General features: G+C 41.3%; 2 protein-coding genes across 7 annotated transcripts in view; both read left to right on the forward strand.

Annotated features, from left to right (window-relative positions):
• Positions 1-25,578, forward strand: part of LOC148034516 (zinc ion binding protein) — a 66,597-nt gene that overhangs the window by 32,059 nt on the left and 8,960 nt on the right. The window lies entirely within an intron of this gene.
• LOC148034517 (uncharacterized) lies at positions 305-24,250 on the forward strand. Its single transcript, XM_087680440.1, has 4 exons — positions 305-471; positions 6,162-6,477; positions 6,618-6,809; positions 24,047-24,250. Exons 1-4 carry the CDS (start codon positions 335-337, stop codon positions 24,248-24,250), a joined length of 849 nt encoding a protein of 282 aa, XP_087536566.1. The 5' UTR covers positions 305-334.

Here is a 25,578-nt window from a genome sequence, read left to right on the forward strand (position 1 = left end):
AGGGCTAGTTTACATGCTGCTATGTAAAAGCAAGCCATAGCTGAGGCAACTCGAGGGTTGATGAGATTGTTCATTAGATGTACTATTCCCTTCCTTGTGGCTAAAACAAAGCAATGGAGGCGAACCATAAAAGCTATTAGCCGCATTGGATGTGAATGAGAGGGCCCATCCTCAGAGGCACTACGCACACGGGAGCTCAAGAAGGAAAAGACATGCATTGAGGTTAACTATATGGTCTGATGAGTTCATGCAGTGGGATGAGTATGATTATCCAAAGACCATGGCATTTCGGTGCAATGTCATGAATGATACTTGGTGGAAAGATGTGGAGGCTATGGTGAGAACTCTTAATTCTATCTACACAGTGCTACGCATTACCGATATGGAGGGTAGCACTGTGGGTCTTCTTTATGAGTATATGGATAAGATAGGAGAGGCTCTAGAAAAAAATAACTTTTTCCCCTCGGACAAGCAACTCTTGAGTCTTTATTTTACAAATTGATATTATATGTGTGTGTTGAGATATCGAGCTCCACTCGTGATATGCCAGAGTGACCGTTGTGCATTTATGTCACCGACTTGTCAGTTGTAGATGCAGTTGGTACACCGCCCATGAATAATAGCTACATGATAGCTATCCTTATCTACTCTAGTTCGTGGCTCAGTTAGTATGCCACCTTAGTTAGTTGTCTTTGGTTTGAGACCCATATATAGGGTTCTTCTATTTCTTTGTATGAGACTTCTTTTGGTTTACACAACTAAGAAGAGGAAAATTGTTTTCAGCCTCCACCCTTGTGTGTCTTCCCCCATTGTGCAAGCAAAAAAGCTACAAGTGAGACTCCTTCCTTCTCTCCCACAATCTTGACATGGTATCAGAGTCTTGTTCGTGGTAAGGAGCTCAAGAAAGCAAGCCAAGCTCGTGGTGTTCTGGTAAGAGGAGCAGTGCTGCTTTCATTTTCTGTTTTGGGAGCAGATCTCTGCAGGTAGCACAGCCAGAAATTGCAAGAGTGCACTGTCTCAGGTTGAGACGCTATTCGCGGTGAAGCAAGAGGGCAGTATATGCTGCGGGAAAAGCCTTTAGCTCTCGGCGACCTTGTTTTTTTGATTTGAGGCCATTTCGGGGCCTGTTTTGGAGGCGGAACTTTTCTGCACGTACTCAGGAGAAGGCCCAGTTTTATGCTGTGCAGCCACTGTTCTACAGGTCGGTGAAAAGTTACTGTAGAAATTGCATCGTATACCTGTGCGCAGAGACATTGGGAGTTACAGAATCATCCTTGTTGCCTGTTGTTGCAAAATCGTCACTAGGAAGTGACTGTGTGGTCAAATACCACTTTCGTCAGTTTTGCAGATTTGCCCTTGTGAGGCTGAAGCTGTGTTCTTTGCAATGACAGAATTTTTTGCAGTGTTCTGTAATGGCGTCTGATTCCTTTTCACAGATTGTCACTGAAAAGCTTGACAAGAACAACTTCCAAGCATGGAAGTTTAGAATGACGAATTTCCTTATGGGAAAAGGATATTGGGAATTTGTTGCAGGAAATGAAGAAGAACCAGTTTTTTCTGATGTTCCCAATCAACAACAAATGCAGGTATTCAAAGCATGGCATGAGAGAGCCAGGAAAGTTATGTACTAGCTGTCTATCAGTATTTTAGACTCTATGATTGTGCATATTCAGGATGCAAGTACGCCAAAGGAGGCATGGGATACTTTGTCAAAAATGTATAGCACAAATACGCAAGCCAGGAAAATGCAGCTCAAGCAAGAGCTGCATAATGTGCAAAGAGAAAGTATGAGCATTAATGACTACCACATGAAGGTGAAGAAGATTGTAGATGCACTTGCTTTCATTGGGTCGCCAGTGGAAGATGATGATTTAGTTTCTGTGACCTTGAATGGTCTAGGAAAGGATTATGCACAGTTTCGGACATTCATTTCAGTTCGTGAAAGATTTCCTGATTTTGAGGAGTTGATTGCTCTTCTAATTTCTGAGGAGCAGAGAAATGATGGTGCATCTTCTTCAGGAGGAACTTCAAAAGAAGCTGTCTTCTACTCAAATGCTGAAAGAGGTAGAGGCAGAGGTAGAGGAGGCCGATTTGGAGGCCGTGGTAGAAATCAGAATATGCAGCAAACTCAAGAAAACCAGTCCTATGGAGGAGGACGTGGTAACTCTAGAGGCAGGGGGAGCCAAAGAGGTCGTGGTGGATGGCAAAGAGGCCAAAATGCAAACAGTAATGTTGAATGCTACTACTGTGGTAAAATGGGTCATATGGCTAAAGACTGCTATAAAAAGTAGAATGATATAATGAATGGAAAACTGCAACAAGGGAATTATGCATCTTCTAGTAGACAAGGTGATGAAAGAAATGAGCATTTGTTTATGGTGCAGCACATGAATAATTCTATGACAAGTGCAGAAGAAAGCAACGATGTATGGTATGTTGACTCAGGTGCATCAAACCACATGACAGGTCATGCAGAATGGATGGAGGATGCAAGGAAAATGGAAAAACCAGGATTTGTGGAGACTGGTGATGATACTGCACATCCGATTGTGCAAATTGGAAAAATTCCTTTGTCTATGCAGATTGGGAAAAAGAAATACCTGTCCGATGTATTTCATGTCCCGAATATCACCAAGAATCTGGTTTCTGTTGGTCAAATGGTTGAACAGGGCTTGCAGGTCAGATTTAATCCTCATGGATGCTTTGTTGAGGATATGAAAAATAAAGGTCGCTTGATAGCAAAAGGAAAGAAGAAGGGCATAATGTTTACATTGGATGCAGACATGTCTGAATTGAGTGCAACAATGTTTGCACATGGGACCGGTGTAGTTGCAGATATTGATATCTGGCATAAACGCATTGGTCATGTTAATGTACAACGACTTAAATCAATGCAGGCCCAAAATATTATTGCAGGATTGTCAAAATTCAAGGTTGCAGAAATGCATAAGGTATGTGAAGCCTGTCAGTTTGGAAAACAGACAAGGAAACCATTTCCTAGACATGTTCAAGAGAGTAAGAAGCCATTGGAATTAATCCACTCTGATGTGTGGACTACTAAAGCTGCATCTCTTGGAGACTGTCATTATTTTGTCACTTTTATTGATGACTATAGCAGAAAAGTTTGGGTGTATTTTATGAAAAAGAAAAGTGAAGTTTTTAGGCATTTCAAAACTCTTAAAGCTATGGTTGAAAAAGAAACAGGCCTGCAAATAAAATGCCTAAGGTCAGATGGAGGGGGAGAGTACCTCTCAAATGAGTTTGCAAGGTTCTTGCAGGAGCATGGCATAAAGCAGCAATATTCATGCAGTCATACCCCACAATAAAATGGAATTGCAAAAAGGAAAAACATGCATATTGGAGAGGTATCTCGTGCCATGCTTAATGAAAAAGACCTGCCAGATTTTTATTGGGCTGAAGCAGTTGCTACAGCAGTCTATATAATGAACAGGACTCCCACTGCAGCAATACATGGAATGACTCCAGAGGAGAGGTATACTGGTAGGAAACCAGATATTTCTCATTTGAAAATTTTTGGCTGCATTGCCTATGTACATGTGCCAGATGAGTTGAGATCCAAGTTGGATCCAAAAGCTGAGAAGTGCATATTTATTGGTTACTCTCTGCAGCAAAAAGAGTATAGATGCTATAACCCTTCTACTCGTAAGTTTACAGTGAGTAGAGATGTTGTTTTTGATGAGATGAGTAGCTGGTATAAACCAGTAAATGTGATTGATGATGTAGATGCACAAAATGGTAATGCTGTACAGAATTCACAGCAGCAGTCACAAAATATTAGTGGACCTGGAGCGTCCTCTAGCAGTGGTTCACATTCTTCGCCATGGACAGGCAGATTGAGATCAGGAGAATCTTCTCAAAGCAATGCAGATAGTGGTATGCAGGTATCACGAAAAGGAAAAGAGAAGATTGATCAGCCCATGTTTGATGTGAATGCAGGTCACTCTTATGTGGATGGTGAATCCAGTGGCTCAGAACAGAGCATTGATGATGAGTTGGGTATTCCTTCTATTGTTACACCTGGAGTAAGGAAGACCATGGATGTTTTGAGAGCACCTGGGAGTGAACCTACTTTGCGCAGGTTTACGAGAGCTAGGTATCTTGTGGATAGGCTGAAATATGATGGATTTACAGCCATTCACTATGCATATATGGTCAAAGTGATACAGGAACTGGAACCCACTTCTTTTGAGCAAGCCATGGGAAAAGAAAAATGGGAGAAAGCCATGGATGAAGAAATGGATGCCTTGGAAGCAAATGCTACATGGGAATTGGTACCTTTGCCTAAAGGTAAAAATGCAATTGGCTGTAAGTGGGTTTATAAGGTGAAGCACAATGCAGATGGTTCTGTGAACAGATACAAGGCAAGATTAGTAGTCAAGGGGTATGCATAAACATATGGCATTGACTATGAAGAAACATTCAGTCCGGTTGCAAGGATGGCAACTATAAGAGCAGTCATTGCTATGGCTGCATCAAAGGGATGGTCTTTACATCAGATGGATGTAAAGAATGCCTTCTTGTATGGTGATTTGCAAGAAGAGGTCTATATGGAGCAGCCACCAAGTTATGTGCATACTGTTCATCCTGAGTTTGTTTGCAGGTTGAAGAAAGCCTTGTATGGCTTGAAGCAAGCACCTAGAGCATGGTCTGACAAGATAGGACAGTATCTTGTCACTATTGGCTTTGAGATTTCCAAGGCAGATTTCTCACTTTATGTGAGAAAAACAGAGAAAGGTATTATGCTGCTTGTCATTTATGTTGATGATTTGATTATGACAGGTGACAGTGATGAAGATATCCTTCATGTAAAAATGCTATTGAAGCAAAAGTTTGAGATGAAGGATTTGGGAGAGCTACTTTATTTCTTGGGTATTGAGGTGATTAGATCACCAAGTGGGATACAGCTCTTGCAGAGGCAGTATGGATTGGACATGCTGTCCAAATATGGGATGACAGGCTGTAAGCCTATTTCAGTTCCTTTGAAGCAGAATGTGAAGCTGAGCGCAGATGCAGGTGAACTTCTGGGGGACCCTACTATGTACAGACGCATAGTAGGAAGTTTGATTTATATGACTATTACCAGGCCAGATTTGAGCTATGCTGTTAGATTGGTGAGTCAGTTTATGCAGGCTCCAAGGAAACCGCATTTGGATGCGGCTAGACGCATACTCAGGTATGTGAAGTCCACATTGCAGTATGGACTATTTTATGAGACTGGGGTTCAGATACAGGTGCATGGATACACTGATGCTGATTGGGCTGGTAGCATTTCTGATAGACGATCTACCAGTGGATATGTGTTCTCTTTTGGGAGTGCTGCAGTCACTTGGAGCAGCAAGAAACAGCCTACAGTTGCCTTGTCGAGCACAGAGGCTGAGTACAGGGGTGTAGCAATGGCTGCATGTGAGGTAGCTTGGTTACATAAGCTACTTTATGATATGCATCAGTCTACAGATGGGCCAGTTGTCATTTATTGTGACAACATGAGCAGTATACACTTGGCAAATAACCCAGTCTATCATGCTAGAACAAAGCACATTGAGGTGCATTATCACTATGTACGGGAGAGGGTTTAACTAGGTCTTATTGATCTAGTTTATGTCAGCACAGAGGATCAGGTAGCTGACATATTTACGAAGGCATTGGGCGCAGAGAAGCTGCGCAAGTTCAGAGACCTGCTTGGTGTGCAGGAATTGGAATTGAGCTCGAGGGGGAGTGTTGAGATATCGAGCTCCACTCGTGATATGCCAGGGTGACCGTTGTGCATTTATGTCACCGACTTGTCAGTTGTAGATGCGGTTGGTACACCGCCCATGAATAATAGCTACATGATACCTATCCTTATCTACTCTAGTTCGTGGCTCAGTTAGTATGCCACCTTAGTTAGTTGTCTTTGGTTTGAGACCCATATATAGGGTTCTTCTATTTCTTTGTATGAGACTTCTTTTGGCTTACACAACTAAGAAGAGAAAAACTGTTTTCAGCCTCCACCCTTGTGTGTCTTCCCCCATTGTGCAAGCAAGAAAGCTACAAGTGAGACTCCTTCCTTCTCTCCCACGATCTTGACAGTGTGAAATTTGAAATTTGAATAACTATTCTTGAGACTTGAATTGACATTTTTTCAATGTTGACACCTTAAGGACTGCTCAAATTATAGTTGTGTGGGAGAGGAGATGGAATTGGTTTCATAGACCAACTCATGCAGTGGCCCATGTCTTGCATCCTCTTTGGCGAGATGATGAGCAGAGTGAGTGTGAGGAGCTAGAGGAGGGATTCATGGCGTATATGACAAAGGTGATAGGTGGCGATGTGTCAATGCTTCAAAGGATTGAGGATGATCTTTTGACATTCCGCAATGAGAGCTTGCATTTTGGTAGAGAGACTGTGAAGTTGAGAGAGACTCAACTTCAGTCTGTCTCATGGTGGGAAAAGTATGAAAATTGTGTGCCCACATTGGTAATTTGCAACCCCAAGATCTCTTTTAATAATTATACATAATCACATATTTGTAATTTATTATTACTAGCATTCACTGCATAGTTTGATTCTTGAAAGTTGAATCCCGTTTGTGTTTCTATTTGAATGATGATTTATAGAAACGCATTGCTATACGGGTTCTCTCACAAGATTGTAGCTCAGGTCCTTGTGAGAGAAATTGGAGTACTTGGGCCCTTTTCCATACAAAGAAAAGGAATAAACTTACCACTGCTCAGTTAGAGAGGTTGGTCTTTTGCCATTGCAACCTCCAAGTGCTTGAGAAAAACGATATTCATCCAGAGTCTGCGCAAGTGATTATATTTATATTTTGCTAATAGCTTATGGTCTTTGAAGTTTGACTCTTGAATGCCAATCGTTGATGTTGAGCATTGTTGACAGTTATCAGTTGCTTATGTTTTTTCCCATGGTTGGCCAGTGGCCGTTGTTTGAACTTTGAAGTTACCAGTTCTTTGAGATCTCATAGATCTATTATCTTACTTTGATATTTAACTCTTGAGACATGTCACAACTCACATGATACATCATATGATCATTGCTATAGCTTGTAGTCTTGACTCTTAAGTCTTTAAATTGGCTTTTGTTGATGTTAGATGTATCTAGATTCTAGAATCTAGGTTGCCTTATTTTGAAATTTGAATGATAAATGATGAATCTTGATGTATCATGCATCTACTTAGTACTATGATCTGTCACCGGTGACTACTCGTATTATCATGAGTGACAAGTGATGAGTCTCATGAATGATGAACTTGACTTTTAACTTTTAAGTTCTGATCATGATTCTTGGATGACAGATGTTATGATGTTAGTATGTTATACTTTTGTTTCAAAATATTGTAAGTTATTTTGGGTGATTTAAGATTTATTCAATCTTGTGATTTGCAGCTTGCGAAATTGATAACTATGTGAAATTGCTGCACAATGTGATTTGTGAAATTTAAATCATGGGTCTTGGAAGTTGGATTCTTGTGCTAAAAGTTAAGATTGTTCAATCACCAGTGACTCTAGTCTCTAGTATACTTACTATGTGTATATATATGTATATTTAATCATAATTTATTGGTTTCTCCGAAATGCCGTTTCCACCAAAAATTTCAAATGGCCGAAACTCCGAAACTCCGTTTCTTCCAGTTTCCAAAACTCCTATTTCCGAAACGCATGGAAACTATGGCATGTTTGCCATAAATACAATGATCACAATGCTCAAAATCAGCATAACGAAGACAAGACAAGTAACCCAAACGAGAAAGCACTTTCATTCCTATTTAACTCATGTGTCCCAATTGGCCATGCCACAAAGAAATGCTTGGCTGCTCGGTTACGGCAACAACATGGTCACGCACACTAGACATGAAGTGGATACAAAGTATCACTCTTGCAACCTCTGGTAATAATCCTAGATCCCTTTTGCAGATCTTCCATTTTCCATCACCAAAGGTGGTATGAAAACCATCATTATCTAGCTGCCCTGTGCTAATCAAGCTCATGTTGAGCTAAGGTACATGCCGTACATACTGAAGTGTAAAGACAGAGCCATGCTGAAACTGTAATTGCACACTGCCAATACTTGCAATCTCACATGCATAGTTGTCCCCAAGATGGACAACACCATGTCGGCCCCTTGTATAGCAGGAAAACCACTCACGATTAGGGAAGACATGAAAAGAAGCACCTGAATCAAGAATCCAGGTATGCATGTCATCATCTATATCTACAAGTAAAGCATGTGCACCAAAGTGTGAAGAGACAAAGAGTACATTACTCCCACTATCACTGTCATGAGTGACTACATTCACCTCTTCAAATTTTACACTGCTCTTCTTATGCCGATGTCCTTATTCTCTTCCTTGCTATCATCTGACTTCTTGCCTTTTCCTTTCTCTTTCTTCCATTTGTAACAGTCACGTTTAAAGTGACCCTTCTTGCCACAATGATGGCATTCAACATCTTTGTCACGTGATTTACTGTGTCCCTTGCCATCATATTTGCCCTTTTGCTGTGATCTGCCCCTAGTATGCAAAGCATTGGAAGACTTATTGGATGCATTGTTCTGCCGATTCATCTCTTCCATAAGTAGAGCACTCTCTACATCAGCATATACAAAAGGATTACATTAGAATTGCTCATAGCAATTGAATATATCCTAACTCTCTGGTAGAGTGCAAAGCAAGAAAGTAACCTTAAATTCCTCATCAATCATGAACTTCAAGGCAACTAGGTGGCTGAAAATGGAGTTAAACTCACTCAAGTGAGTAGACATTGTTATACCCTCTTTCATACGCAAAATCCATAAGCTTTTTCAGCCAATACACTTTGCTTGCAGCACTCTTTTGTGCATACAGTTCTTCCAGTCTAGTCCATATAGCATATGCAGAATCCAAACCTTCAATGTTGAAGAGCAAGCAAGGCATCAGAAATCGATAGCTCTATGGTTGAGTGTGCAAGCTCATTTAACTCATCCCAATCGTCCCGATCCATGTCCGCGGGCTTTGCCCCGTTGGTTTTGATCGGCTTTGCTTGCTTCTTTTGTAACAGGATATTGTTGCACTGCTTTTGCCAAACTGCAAATTTGTGTGCGCCTTCAAGCTTCTTTATGTGCATCGGATTACTGCTGTGATTGCTGTCAGCCATGATTTTCAGCCCAAATATGACAAAAAAACCAGCAAATGCAGGTCCAAACTATCACCCAAGTGACTAAGGTACAAACAAGTACCAATCAGCAATAAATGACCACACAGAAACACAAATTTCAGATCTATAACTAAATTTTCAGAAGCACCCAATTATGTGCTACAGCATTATCCAACTGATTACAGCTGTTCCAAGGGCATATGCATCACATTACATGAGAAATCCCAAAATTTCAGCTGCAATTCCTGTTGTACATGTACCCATGGGCATAAAATTTGACACGAATAGTCAAAAAAGCCCCAAAATTTTGTGCCAAAGCATCAAACACACATCTGCATTTCCTCTGTCATGCATAGGACAGTCCAATTTTGCCAAAATAGAGCAGTTTCAGCAAAACCCCCAAATTTTACCAAGTGTTGATGTCCAAATTGCATGGAATTCAATTTGAATGTACTTAAAATGACCAAATGCTGCACAAATTTTGCCCAAACTGCAAAAGCCCCAAATTGCACGAGGTCCAATGTGCATCAATGTCGAGAAATTGGGTAAATTTCAGTCCAATTTGTGCATGTACATGAAAAGCCCCAAATGTCGAGGACAAAATGTCACAAATTCCTGCAATTTCTAAGACAAATTTGCTTGTCCTACATCACAATTCCCAAATCTGGGAAAAGCCCCAAATTTTATGGCCAAGATTGCACGGATTTCAGTGAAATTAACTCATCCAAGAAAAATCTCACTTGTATTTGAGAATTAAAAAAAAAAAACTGATGTTTGCGCATTCAATGACTGCAATTTCTGGTTCAAAGAACACTGTAGTGTGTGTTGGGTACAAATTTAGGAAAAACCCCAAATTTTAAGAGAAAAATTTGCACAGATTCGGGCTCTGTGCTTGCTCACGTGAACACTCGGAAGAACGGAAGTAAATCTTACTGAAATTTTCTGATTTCAATTTAAAGAAAAAATGGGTGTTGACAGCCCGTGGTCCGGCTACTTGACGTTCGTTACTCGTGCAGTCCCCCCCCCCGTCGCCCGTCACGCGCGAGTCAATCGTGGAACCCCCCCGTTGTGCAGCCCCCCGGTCGTTCTGCAGGTCGACAGTCGCGTGGTTGCCTGTCAGGAAAGCCCACTGGCGTCGTGGTCCACGCTGGACCCCCGACCAGTCGCCTGGCCCGTTATGCCTGCACCCGACTGTCCTGTTAGTCCCCGCTAGTCGTCGCCAGGCTGGTCAGCTCGTTTCGTCAGCTGCCGTCGCCTATTCACGACCTGTTGCACCCCGTCCAATAGTCCGTTGACTTGGACTTTCTCAGTCCTGTCGCCCACGATGCTTGCAGCCCAATCTACAACTCCGACTTTGCCGTTGACTCCTGCAAGACTGATGGAGTGTTGAGCACTTAGGCTCTGATACCAGTTTGTAGGGACCGGTTAGGCACGGAGTTTGAGACAGACAGTTCTACGCGCAGTGAGAGACAGAGAGAGTGAGAGAGAGCAGAGTAGAGAGTGAGCACGTTTTCAGATACAATGACGAGTGTGTACCTTTAGGTTTTTAGATCGATATATATGTGTAAGTAAGTGCTAAGGGTGTGTTCACACCCGAGCACATTTAAAAGGCACGAGGCCTTTATTCCCAACAGACAAGACATTCACTTTCATGATTGATGAGGATGGCCATTTTCAAAGAGAAGATCTTTGACCTTATAGCACTTGGCGGTTGCTTCAAGCAAAGGATCAGAGTAGTGGCACACTTCGAGAGGAAGTGGCACATAGACCCAAACCTAGCCACTTGTTTGTGAAGATATGCTAGGGTTTGCACTGAGAAAACACAGCATGTACAACCAAGATTGAAACACAAAGACTAAAACAGAGACAAGCAAAACTCAAATCCTAAACGCAAAACAGAAAATGCAAAACGCAGAAGCTTAAAACTCAAACACAAAGACATATACAGAGAGAAGAAACTTTGAAGTGAATGAGTGTTGTGAATGGATGTAAGAGTGTACAGAATGCCCAAATGCAGAGCAATGTAGTGTCAAAGAGTGATGTCCACTAGAGACGGATCCCAAGTGCAGTAACCACTAGTCGGAGATGAGAGAGTGCTGAATAATGAAGGGTAGTAGGCTGGTCACCAAAACACAGCAGTTAGAGGCTGAAATCTAGTAAACATAGCAATGTACCACCAAAGGCAGGCTAGAAACTGATCACCGAGGCAAAGAACTGTCAGGCGACAACAAGAGAGGTGTTTGTTGATGTAGATGGCTTGCTAGACAGCAAAAACGCAGGTAGTGCCGCGGTCGGCCGGTGGGAGAGATGGCAACAGCCTGTCGCCCGACATCAGAATGCTGAAAACACAGGTCGATCAGGTGCAATGATAACACAACGGATGGAGATCTCCAAACAATAGGGCGATGGCTGAAAACAAGCCGTCTAGGGCTGGATAATGATGGGCTACAGTCAATGATGGTTGGACAGCAGATGGTAGGTGACTGATGATTGAAATCTGCATGGTAGAGTGAGAAACCTACACCAAAGGGTGAAGCTGAATGGTGGGCAGCCCGTCCATTTATAGATGTTAAAGGGTACCCCCAAAAATTAGGGTTTTGTGGGACAAAAAAAATCTCTCAAACTACGTACCAAATTTGTATTTTTCATTAATTAAGTGTGTTTTTGGGCTAGTGTAAAGATGCTAATTAGGTGTAAAGTGTGTTTTAGCTCAGCACCCTCTCTCAAGCCCAAAACTAAGCCTAAAAAGGAAAGGCATGCAATGTATTTCCCAAGGCGTCCCACCCCAAAGTAGTTTGGGCATCCAAAAAAGGGTGCACATCGGCTACCCAATGGCCTACCAAGACTATAAAGACGATGACTATCTTATCAAGGGAGTCCAATTAGTCACCCCTAGAGAGGACAGGGCATCAAATAAAGGATGCTCTAGTAGCCTACTAAGCCTTATGAAGGCGGATGGAACCACATTGAACTTTTTTTGTTTTGTTTTTTTTTGTGTAAAGTTAATTTTAGGGGTGGCGGTTGATTAAGTAACAGTGACCTAGAAGATGGGAGTATGGATGGTATACCCAACACATCACAAAACAATACAAGCTTACCCAACCACTCGAGAATGTTGATGACAAGCGAAAGGTAGTGAAGTATCATGGGAAGAAGGATGGTGGTGTGATTCATCAGTGGAAACAGCTTAGGATCTATCCGGTAGTGCTTTGCACAATGGGATGCATAGTATGCTATATGTTGAAGAATGCTTATGTAGCAAGTACCACTTGGATAGTGTCCCTTGTGGGAAAATTGTTCACTTGTCCAAGCGCCCTAGTACAAAGATAATGAAACCATCCAATGCATTGAAGACAAGTACCGAAACTTGTAGAATACCAAAAAGGGTAGGAACCTTCTCTTAACGTGGATATTGATGCCAAAGAAGGAAAAGAAGCCTGAGGATGTCGGCCTTCGTGTGGTTTTGAGAACCATGTGGATGAAAATAATGAAGCATTCCTAATGCAAGAGCAAGGATAGAGAGGCATCGCCATGATAGCATTTGGAGAGATGCTACATGATTTGCCGAAGGAGGGAAAGCCTCCATGCTAGTAGAAGAGCAAAACTCCAAGTAGATGGAACCATGAAAGGAACGACGTGTATCTCTTGTCTCTAGCTCAGGAAGGACTGGCGCAAGGCTGTATGTTAGCCCTACACTGTAATATAAAACCCTGCAAACGAGATCAAAATCTACAAGAACAAAGGTGAGTAGTAGTGAGATGCTCTAAAACCAAAACTGAAAATAAAAGAAAGCAAAGCTAAGTGTAATGCAATGAGGATGTAAATGTGCATTGGAAGTTTAAAAAGAGAAAGCTGTGTGTGGCTACCATCGTATACAACAAGCTAGGGAAAGGGTCCTAGAAGGTGTAGTGAAAGTTTAAAAGGAGAAAGGCTAAGTGTGTGGCTACCATCGCATACAGCGAGCTAGGGAAGGAGTCCCAGAAGGTGCAGTGGATGCCCTAAGAATGGATGTGGAAAGTGCAATAGGCGCATCACTAGCAAACCAATCAACCAATCCTTTAGGAGTAGTGAAGGAGATAGGCTACTGAAACTGTCTGCGGGCCACATATCCAGTAGCCGCCGGGGCAGATGGAGTAGATGGGGTGGTAGCAAGAGAGATAGCCCATCTGGCCAGCCAAAGTCGCAGCAATTTGTTGTGGTTTTCTAGGAGGAAGACCATGGGCCTTGGTACGATACTCGTCGTCCACATGGCCTGTCTGACAGTGTGTGTAAAACCTATTTTTCTTAGGAATTTGCTGCCAAAGGGATTGTCTTTCTTTGGTTCCATTGGAGAAAGTGGTGTCCTTGTTTTCGCTTGTCTTTGCATCTTTTGAGTTCTTGCCATTGTTGGTTTTTCCTCCCGAAGAAAAGGCAACCAACCCTCACACCTCTGAACGGATGTGTTGAGGACTTCTTGTGAGAAGGAAGGACGGATCGCTAAGCTCAGTTGAGAGTACAGTTGACAGTGTAGAGTGTGAGAGCATGATACTCAATGCAATTATCTGAAGTGTAAGGTGCAAGTATGAAGTACAAGCCTTAAATCTTAGGGTTGTAAGAGGGTGTTTATACCCAAAGAGTATGAAACACGATAAGTGCCTAAAACTGTGTAATATAGGCACATAAAATAAAAGAAATAAATTTGGGGGAAAAAAGCTCTCGTACAGAGAGTAAAAAGTGCCCTAGTGTCCTACTGAAGATCATCGACACTCCTCTGTGAGCATAGGCGTGAGTTGAACCCAAAAAACCCCCCTGGAGTGATGAGTGATTAAGATACAAGGGTCATCCACCAAAGGAGATCAAATTTAAAGCATTGTGAAATGCTTCAAATTTGTCATGAGGAAGAGCTTTGGTGAAGATGTCTGCTACATTACTGGTGGTAGGACAGTAGACAAGGTTGATGTCACTTGCATGTAGCCTCTCTCTGACAAAGTGATAATGGATCTCAATGTGTTTTGTGTGTGTATGAAACATTGGGTTCCGTGCCATTGCAATGGCACTCTGAGTGTTAGTAAACAAAGGAGTGGGCTCCGTGACAGATACATCCAAATCAGCTAACAAGAGTCTAAGCCATACGCATTCAATTGTGGTAGTGAAAGATGCCTTGTATTCAGCTTCACATGATGATGTGGCAACAGTGGATTGTTTCTTGCTAAGCCAAGAGATGCAAGATGAGCTAAGAAAGAAACAATTGCCACTAGTGGAGTGACGAGAATCATAATCACCAGCCCAATCAGAATCATTGTAAGCAAGTAAGTGCAGTGATCTCCCCTTGGCATAAAGCAATCCAAGAGTCATTTGCCTAGCCTCCTGACTATGTACAAGCTCTTGCTGAATTTCAAATTCAGCACCTTACTAAATATTTAGATCAGCCATGGGCTGATTTTCTGCATTACCCAAAGGAGCAGCTGGCTGAACATTAAGTTCACTTGCTGAAGCTCCAGCTGTATCACTGAAAGAAATGGGCAGCAGCCCTTCAAATACATCATTGTTCGCCTGATATGTGTCAAAACCAGCAAGGGATAATTCTGATTTTTCATCGAAAACCATATCTCTACTGACAAATATATTTTTAGAGATAGGATCATATAACGTATATCCTTTGCTCTCATTGCTTTACCCCATAAAAATGCATTTAACAGCCTTGTTATCCAAATTCTTCTTGATCCTCTCTGCAAACCCATTCTGTTGTGCAGTATAAGTAGTAGTGTATTGATGAACAATGTCCTCCTGCTTCAAAAAAGAATTCAGAATAGAGGACACGTATTCCTCCCCTCGATCCGAATGGAGAGTCTTTACCCTACAGCCAGATTGATTTTCAGCAAGTGCTACAAAAGCCAAAAATGCATCATATACTTCTGACTTTTTCACCAAAGAGTAGACCTAGAAAAACGAGTGAAGTCATCAATGAAAGGGACAAAATAGTAACAATCACCCAATGACTTTATCTGTATAGAGCCACATACATTAGAGTGCACAAATTGTAATCTGGCAGCTGCTCTAAAAGCAACATCATGGGAAAACAAAAAAGAATGCATTTTCCCCAAAATACATCCCTCGCATAAGTGCTCAGGAGGTCTCTCCAAGAGAGCTAAACCATCAAGCATCTATGTACGTTGCATAAGCATCAAGCTACCATAGTTTACATGCCCCATGCGAGCATGCCATAACTCCACTTGTGACATAGCAGGAGTAAGAGTGGACGCTAGATAGACCGATTGATTAACTGAAAAACTCATATAACCCATGACATAGAGTGCCAATCAAAACCAAAGTCATGTGTTCCTTATCTCTCACCATGCATCTGTCATCATCAAAGGTGACTTGCAAACCCTACCTTGCCAAAGAAAAAATAGATAGCAAATTCTTCTGTGCCTGGCACAAACAAGCCATCTTGCAAGTAGAGAATAGAGCCATCAATGGCTATCAACACAATCTCCCCGATACCTCTAACAAGGTATGATGCATTATTAGCACACTTACATACTTGCCAACCGGGGTTGCAATAAAAGAAGCAAACAAATCTCTGTAAGAGGTGATATGCCGAGAAGCACCAATGTCAAAAAACCATGTGCTGGCATCCTTACTAGAGCTAAATGCTCTATCAGTCCAAGAAGTCATAATTGCATGTGTAAAAACAATAGTCTTTGTTTGCAACAAAGGATGTGGACTTAGTAGCAGTAGAAGGTGCATTAGAAACAGACATCTCTAACTCCTCCTTGAGGACGGATCGAAGCTCAGCTGAGAGTACAATTGACAGTATAGAGTGTGAGAGTACGACACCCGATGCAATTATTTGAAGTATAAGGTGCCAGTACAAAGTACAACCCTTAAACCTTAGGGTTGTAAGAGGGTGCATACATTGAAGAGTGTGAAACACGATAAGTATCCAAAACTATGTAATATAGGCACATAAAATAAAATAAATAATTTTGGGGGGAAAAACCTCTTGTACAGAGAGTAAAAAGTGTCCCAGTGTCCTATTGAAGATCACCGACACTCCTCTGTGAGCATTGGTGTGAATTGAACCCAACACTTCTTCTGGACTTGATAATGCAGCCTCGCGTAACGCAAGAACTGGCACTTAAAATCATAGAAGGTTGGCAATCCAGGTAGGGCGATAGTGTTGGATAAAATGGAAGTATTTATTGGGCAACTTGTTCAAGAAGAACATGACTTGATCATTGATTGTCATCTGACTTTAGGAAGCCAATAGTGGAAAACTCAACAAGTAACCACCAACATTTAGCTAATTTGATTTTCAAATCATCCCCTTTCCTAATGGAAAACTCTTGAAGCTCAAAATTGAGATTGATATATCAAGTGTGATCTTGAGCCACAACCCTTGCATTAACTCAACATTGGCTATAGCATTACGGGCTCTCCATTGATGGATGTGATTAGGGTGAGCTAATGGAGGGTCCAAGCATACGAGCAGCTTGGTAGCAACAACGAGGTTCCAAAGTCCCTGAGATCCAAGCACTTGGTGCATGAAGTTTGACCAAGTGGTCAAATTCGACCCATTAAAACAAGTCTTATCCATGGAGGCATTTTTGGCCATTGCCACAGGAGTGGTAGTGTTGGGAGATAGACAAGGTATGTAATAGTGGTAGGGTAAAGGGGGGATAGGGTAGGGAAGCAGAGTACACTTGGAAAGAAATCCCAAAGTGCCCACCATGCATATGAGAAATATGCATAGTGGATCCAAATGTGGGCAAGGGCGGACTGGGTGTGGACATGGTAACTGCTTATGGAGCCCAAGGCGGAGGGATAGAGACACAATTGTTGGGAATAAAGGGTCACCGTGTCTTTTACGGTGTTCAGGTGTGCACCCACCCTTACACATGTACTTTATATATATTATCAAAAACCTAAAGTGGTATACTTTGTCATTGTACCCACATCAAATCTTGCTTATTTCTCACTCCCTCACTCTCTACTCTCTGCACTCACCCTCTCTCACCGTGCATATCTTAGCCTTGCACTTAGTCTTGATCCTCATGCCTCTATGACAACAAACTGGTATCAAAGCAGACAAGAGGTAGCTCAGGAGTTGACACTTCTCAAGATACTATTAGGCATGAGCTACATAGGCAATGGGCACATGAGCAGGTGTGAGCTTGATAGGTTGGGTGATTAGGCGACTGCCTGACACAGGCGGTTGACATGTAGATCTAGGTGATGTTGGAGGCATTGTACGATCAGGCGGCACAACGCAGTCAGTAGGCAATCAATAGGGACGGGGGTGCAGTCAAGTGATAGGTTGACGCAGGAAAATCAGAAAATCAGGGAGATTCTAAAGAAAAGAAGCCTAAAACATCAATGGGATTGGTGCCCGATGTTGTTAGTGATCAGCCCAATGATGATGTTACTGAGTTGTGCAAAGCATGGGGCAAAATTAGGGATCAACATGCATTGATTTTCTTTGATAATGGTGCACGAGCCAACTTCATCTCTGTTGACATGGCTGCCCGTCTAGGCTTCAAAGAGGATGAGATGGGACCCATGGGGGAAGTTGGAATGGCATGTAAAGGCCATGCAGAGCCTATCACATCACCCATTGGAAAGCTTCGGTTGCACATACAAGAATATGTGGACAATGAAGAGTTCTTCATTGCTCCACTTGAGGGTTGTGATGTATTGCTTGGTATGCCATGGTGTCACCGTATGTATGCAGTGATTGATTCTCGTGCAAAAAAGATCACTATTCAGCATAAGGGAAAGGTACTCACACTTGATGTAAAGTTGAAAGGTGAATCTGTCCCTATTGTATTTGCAGTTCTCATTTCTAAAGTAATGAAAAATCATCTTTCAGCGTACTTGGTTTTTACTAAGGATAATTTTTGAAAATATATGTTGATTGCTTCTCTCAGTCACTTCTAGGGTAGCTACCGCTTGAAAGGCTAGAAGATCATGGCATAGATCTTATCCCTGGAAGTAGCCCACCTAATAAGCCACCTACAAAGTCAGTGCAGCCCAACAGGAGGAGATTATGAGTTAGGTAAATGAGCTGTTAGAAAAAGGGTTGATTCAGCCCACCTCATCTTCTTTTTGTTATGTAGTGCTTTTGGTACAGAAAAAGGATGGTTCATGGCATATGTGCATTGATTATCGTGCTCTGAACAAGATCACAATAAAGAATCACTTTTCGATTTCTCGGATTGATGATGTTATGGATAGATTGCAAGGGGCAGCCATATTTAGCCGTATAGATTTAAAAAGTGGGTATCATCAGATATGCATTAGACCAGAAGATGTGCCTAAGACAACTTTTAGGACATCTTTTAGATTGTATGAGTTTCTTATTATGCCTTTTGGACTTACGAATGCTCTTGCTACTTTTGATTGGATGATGGATCGTATCTTTAAGCCACATAGAGGATTTGTGGGCACTTTCTTTGATGACACGACTGTCTATTCAAAGAACGAGGCAGGGCATAGTAAACACTTGGATATGGTGTTCAATGAAATGCGTAACGATAGGTTGGTTATCAATGACAAGAAAAGTGATTCTTCTTGTATGAAATCCACTTTTTGGGACATATTGTATCGGCTGATGGTGCTCACATGGACCTTGCAAAGGTTGAAGCAATACGATCATGGCCACCTTTGAGGAATGTGCATGAGATCCGCAGCTTCTTGGGTTTATATTCTTACTACAAGAAGTATATATGTGGGTTTGCTGTAATTGCATCTCCATTGCATGCCTTGCAGAAGAAAGACGTGTCATTTAGATGGACAACAGTGAAAATTTCAGCATTTGCAAAGTTGAAGGAAAAGATGACTTCAGATCCTGTGCTTGTGTTGCCCGATCTAAGGAAGTCATTCATAGTTCAATGTGATGCATGTGGTAACAACATTGGGGCTGTTCTTATGCAGGACGGCCGAATTGTGGCTTATGAGAGCCGAATTCTCCACGGTGTAGAAAAGAATTTGCAGGTCTATGAGAAAGAGCTCTTGGCTGTAATTCATGCACTGTCTATGTGGAAACATTATTTGTTGGGGGACTGATTTTACAGTGCAGACAGACCATCAAACTTTGAGGTACTTTCTGACGCAGATAAAGTTGTCAGAGAAGCATATGAGATGGGGAAATTTTCTCTCTATGTTTCATTTTCAGATTGTACATACTGATGGTAAAAAGAATATTGTGGCTGATGCACTGTCACATAAGCCACAAATTTCAGCTGTCAGTATGGTTTATCACACTGAGTTGGATGCCATGAAAGAGCAATATGTTGTTGATTCGGACTTTGCTAATGTTTATGATCAGCTTTGCAATGGCCAAAGACATGAACACTTTGTGCTAAGAGATGGATTTCTGACGATGCATGGACGACCATGTGTCACAAAGCAGTTAAGGCTTAGAGTTATCATTGAAAGTCATGTTCCTTTATATGCAGGACACAGAGGTATTGATGCTACGATCAAGGCAGTGGAACATTTCTTTTATTGGCCAGCTTTGAGGCATGATGTAGAATAGTTTGTTAAGACATGCATCGTATGCTAGAAGGTAAAGCACGATAGGAAAAAGTTGCCAGGATAATTGTAGTCCTTTTCTATTCCAGATTGGCCTTGGTAGAACATTGCAATGGACTTTATTTTTGAGCTTCCTAAGACACCTACAAGGAATGATGGGATATGGACTATCATTTGCAGTTTTAGCAAACAAGCCCATTTCATTCCGGCGAGGAAAAAAATAAAGGTTGATCATATGACACGATTGTTTTTGCAGCACATCTTTAAATATCATGGTATGCCAGATTCGATCGTTAGTGATTGAGACCCTCGGATGACCAGTTTATTTTGGAAGGGCTTGTTTGAGAATATGGGTATTACGTTGAAATTCTCATCATCCTTCCATCCGCAGACAGATGGTCAATCTGAGGAAGCAAATTCCACAGTGTTAGATCTTTTAAGGTGCTATGTTTCAGACCACAAGACACAGTGGGAGCAGTATTTGCCCTTGGTTGAGTTTACTTACAACAACACAGTGCATAGTTCTACGGGCAAAGCTCCATTTGAGGTGGTTGAGGTGGCAAGAAGGTACCACCTATTCTACAAACTAAGGATAAGATCTTTGAGGCTGATTGTTATGTGGAAAACTTGAATGTAGCCTATGCAAAGATAAAATATGCGCTTCATAGATCGCAAGAAAAGCAAAAGAGGGCAGCTGATCGACATAGATGTGCTTTGCAGTTTGCAAAGGGTGATTATGTATTGCTACGTTTTGAAAAGGCAAGGCTGAAAAAGATGAAAGGAAGAAAAAGATTATATCCAAAGTTGAGTATGAGATACTATAGGACCTTCCAGGTGTTGGAGAAGATCAACAATGTGACATATCGGCTGAAATTACCTCCACATTGGCGGATACATAATGCCTTTCACATCAGTTTGTTGAGGCCTTTTCATGGTGATGTGCCAGAGGATATGTCTGCTGAAATTCAGCCTGAGGTTGAGGAGCTAGATAAGATTTTGGTACTTGAATAGATTTTGGCACATAAGGATAGAAAGGTCAAAGGTAAAGTTTTCAGGAGATACTTGGTGAAATTTCAGAATTATTCACCAATGGATGCCAAATGGATGGAACAGGATGACTTGACAGACCATCCTCAGTTGTTGTAGCTTTACCTAGATGCCTTTCAGTTAGAGCCGACTTTAGTTCGGGCTCTGTTAGGTTCAGCAGAGCAAGGGTCTGGAGTATTGCCTGATGCTCAAGGTGGAGGTAGCACTTCCCCTCCTCTAGTTATGGACAACTCTCGTATGTAGTGGATCGCGGATGTATTCAACATGCATCCAAGGTATTGCGCTGACAGTATGTTTGCCATGAGATCACTACTTAGTGTATTAGTCACTGTGAGATGTATGTAGATGAGTATGAGTTTCACCCGGGCATTGGAACTATACTTTTGTATCAGTTTATGATCAATTTAGAATGAACATTGCCTCAATTTTGAGACAAAAATTTTGATTAGTTTTAGCTTAGTTTTTGATAAGCTTCAGAACCGTTTATGGTCACTTTTTGGATCAGTTGCGTATCAGTTTTTGCAATAATTTTGTGATCAGATTGGGGTTACATTTGCAGCAGTTTGTGATCAGTTCTCAGATCAGCAGTTAGGCATATGGAATGGTTGAACAACAGTGGACAATGTTGTGTTGACTATGATGCACTGTGGAAATTCCAAAGTAATACTTTGCTTTTGATGCATTTGGCAGTGCAATTGAGGACGATTGCAAGGATTTCAAGGGGGAGGGCTGTCATGAGGACATGTATTTTTGAAATCTCACTTAACATGTGGATTAATTTTAATCACATGATTAAGTAAATGTTGCACATGTGAGGTGCAACTGGGGTTAAAGTAAATTTACGAGCCTGGGACTCGAAAAAATCGCGGGTGTCAAAGGCAAAAGTTGCTATAAGTTATGCCGCACAGGTACTTGGTGGTATTTGGTGTCAGTTGTTGACCTAGGTCATCCATTTGGCCATAAGTGTCAGTTGGTGACACTGGAGAAGTGGCGTTTAATGGTATCTAACACCAATCTGATGGTCAAAAATGGCGCAGAGACACTCAGGAATGGAAGTTGCCTAGCCAATTTAATTATTGGTGAGTCAGATTATTTTTCAGGGAACCGAAATAATTATTAGATTAATTTTCAGTATTTTTAGGCTGAAAATTAATATTTAATCATGGAAAATGCTAGAAAAACCATTTGGGAAGACTGTCACTTGTGAAAAATGCCCATATAAGATTGAAAAACGTCTTTAGAGGCTGGAGAGAGGCATTTTTATAAATTCAGCTTGCAAGAGAGAGGGAGGGGAGGCTACTGGTCTGATTTGTAGCCATTGGAGGACTTTCTGAGGCAGCCAGGGGCAAAAGAAGACCAATCAACAGCAGCTGACAGTATCTACAGGTTGTTGAGGCAAGGCAGTAGCAATAAATGACTGGGTTTTTTCAATTCTTTGCATCTACATGCTGTTGTGGCAGGGCAGCAGCTACACTTGACTGATTTTCAGTCATTCTTCATGACAGAACTCTGAATTTTCTCTCTCTACAGCTTTCCCTCTTATCTTCCATCCATTTCACAGCCTTGCTCGGAAGATCTCAGCATTTGGATCCTTGGGAGGTTGAGAAATTGCAAAATTCTTTGCTGTAAACCCTAATATGCAGCAAAAATTAGGGTTTAGCAGCAACCTCCAGAATCGTGCCCAAAATTGAAAGCTCCAAGACTTAGATTGAACAAGGCTAAAGCTTTTTTTAGCCTATTCAAGTGGAGGGACCAATAAATAATTGAATTTGGGGCATTTTCCATTTCCATCAAAGCGGGTGAAGGCCAATTGATTGCTCGAATCAAGGGGCAAATCGGATTAAAGACTTGTTGGTGATTCATCATAGCAAGGGGAGTTGGAATACTGAAAGGGATTGGGAGAATCCCATTGTAAATCAACTTCTTCTTCAATAAAGCTAAAGAAATACCGAAAGGGGTATCAATTTTGGGGCCAATCGGGTGTGCATTGTCTAAGATCAGTAGGTAAATTTGTATTTTCAAATTTGCATTAATTGTTTGTTGCTGTAATTAAGTTATAATCAGGGACTTACCACCTATCCACGGAAGGGGCTGGTTGCAGTCATCATTGTGGCAAGAAAGGGCACTACAAAAGGGACTATTTTCAATTAAAGAAAGAGAAAGGTAAGAGAAAAAACACTGAAGACAACAAGGTTGAGAAAAAGGACAGTCAACCTGCAAAGAAAAGGAGTGAAAATAGAGGAGGCAAATGTAGTCACTCATGAGAATGACAGTGACGGTGATGTACTCCTTGCTTTTTCTTTGAGTACACATGCATTGATTGTAGAATCTAATGATGACATGCACACTTGGATACTTGATTCAAGTGCATATTTTCATGTCAAACCACATGCACGTGGTGTTGTTCACTTCAGGGATAACTATGTATATAAAATTGCAGGTATTGGTAGTGTGAAATTGGAATTTCAGCATGGCTCTGTGTTTGTTTTGCATAATGTGAGGCATGTATCTCAGCTTAAGAAGAGCTTGATGAGCACAGGGAAGGTAGATGACGAAGGCTATCACACCACCTTTGGGGATAGCAAATGCGTGACCATGTAGTCGCCATAACTGAGCAGCCAAGTGTCTTTTTGTGGCATAGCTAGTTGGGACACATGACTCAAATTGGAACGAAAGTGCTTTCTTGTTTGGGTTATTTGCCATCTTTGAGGTATGCTGATTTTGAACAATGTAATCATTGTATTTATTGTAAGCATGCTCAAACATCACATAAAAAATCTTTCTCTAAAGTCTTCACTCTTAGAGTTGGTACATTCAAATGTATGTCAGATGCTAGGATTATCTCTAGGAGAAAAGAAGTATTTCATTACTTTTGTTGATGATGCCACATGCAAAGTATGGGTTTATCCAATCCATCGTAAAGATGAGGCCTTGGGTAAATTTAAAAAATTCTTGGCACTTGCTGAAAATCAGACCAACAAGACATTAAAGTGTCTTCCCTTTGACAATGGTGGGGAATATGTGTCCAAAGCCTCTCAGGACTTTTGTGGTAATAAAGGGATTAAAAGGGAGCTCATCACCCCTCACAATCCACTCCAAAATGGTATTGTAGTTCCTCAAGAAGTGTGGTCAGGCAAGCTACCTTTGTATACTCACTTGAGAGTGTCTGGTTGCGAGGTATTTGTGTACATTCGCAAGGAAGAGCGCAACAAACTTGAGCCAAAGTCCTGTAAATGTATTTTCCTATGATATGGTGATGAGGATGAAATGGATTATAGGTTATTGGAATCCCGAAAAAATGAAAATTGTATGTAGAAATGATGTTATCTTCTAGGAAGATCGCATGTACAAACAACCAAAAAAGATTGAGGAAGTCGTAAGGATTGTATTCCGGGAAGATGTACTGATAGGACAACAAAGAATGCCCACTAGACAGCAGCAAATGCTTACTGTAAATGGCCCTGAAAATGTAGAGAATGATGCTGAAAATTATCAGCAAGATATTGCCCATGATGTACCACAATTTCAGCAAGGATAGATGCCTTTGGAACAACTTGAACCAATTGTACAACATGCTGAACTTGTAGAACAACAAGCTGTTAATGCAAATTTGCAGGCTGAACAACAAGCAAATCTTGATAATTGGGTCCGTAGGTCGACCAAAATGCAAAGAAAGCTAGATAGGTTTTTTCGTGGTGTCAATTATGTGGTTGATTATGTCATGTTGACAGACTGTGGTGAGTTGTCATGCTTCAAGGAAGCAATGGATAGAAAAGATAGTAAGAAATGGCATAAGACTATGCTGTCAGAGATGGAATCTCTCATGAAAAATGACACTTGGGATTTGGTGCATTTGCCTAAAGGGCAAAAAGTGCTACCATGCAAATGGGTTTACAAAATGAAAGTCACTTTTGGTTCTTTGCCAAGGTATAAGGTACGCGTGGTTGCTAAGGGATACAAGTAAGAACAAGGAATTGATTTTGATGAATTTTTTATTTATAGGCAAAATGATTACTTTGCGAACCATTTTGGGCTTGGTTGCATTTGAAGATATGGAACTAATATGGATGGATGTAAAAATAACTTTCTTACATGGTGATCTACATGAGGAGATCTATATGTAGTATCTTGAGGGTTTTGTTGCAAACGGGAAAGAGCACATGGTATGTAAACTCAACAAGAGTTTATATGGATTGAAACAAGCACCACGAGAATGGTATCATAAATTTGATACATTTATGCAATCTCAAGGATTCCATAGATCTCAAGTTTATCATTGCTTATACACCAAGAAGGCAGCAGATAGTAGCCTTCTTTTCTTGGTTTTATATGTGGATGACATGTTGATTGCAGGCAAGGATGTTCATGCCTTGGACTTTTTGAAACAAAGCTTACACAGTAGCGTTGATATGAAGAATCTTGGTGAGGCCAATCATATTCTTGGCATGCGTATACTCAGGGGTAGATTGCAGGGTCTTCTCTATTTGTCACAACAAGAGTATGTTACTAAGGTTTTGCAGTGTTTTAATATGGAGGGAGAGAAAGTCATTGGCATATTGTTGCCTACATATTTTTGAAACTTAGTGCAAATGATAGCTCTACATTTGATGATGGAAAGGCTGAGATGGCCAAGATTCCTTATGCTTTAACTGTTGGTAGCTTGATGTATGCTATGGTTGCTACACGTTTTGACATTGCATTTGCGGTGGAAGTGGTTAGTAGATACATGGCATATCCTGACAAAAAGCATTGGAAAGTAGTGAAGGGTATCATGAGATTCTTTAAGGACACAAATGACTTGTGCATCAGCTTTGGGAAGCATAAGTCATTTGTTATTGGCTTCACAGATGCAGACTATGCTGGTCA

Source organism: Lygodium microphyllum, chromosome 6 (assembly GCF_053477565.2).
Source record: "Lygodium microphyllum isolate KBCC chromosome 6, Lygodium_microphyllum_v1.1.10, whole genome shotgun sequence".
Classification (NCBI taxonomy): Eukaryota; Viridiplantae; Streptophyta; class Polypodiopsida; order Schizaeales; family Lygodiaceae; genus Lygodium; species Lygodium microphyllum.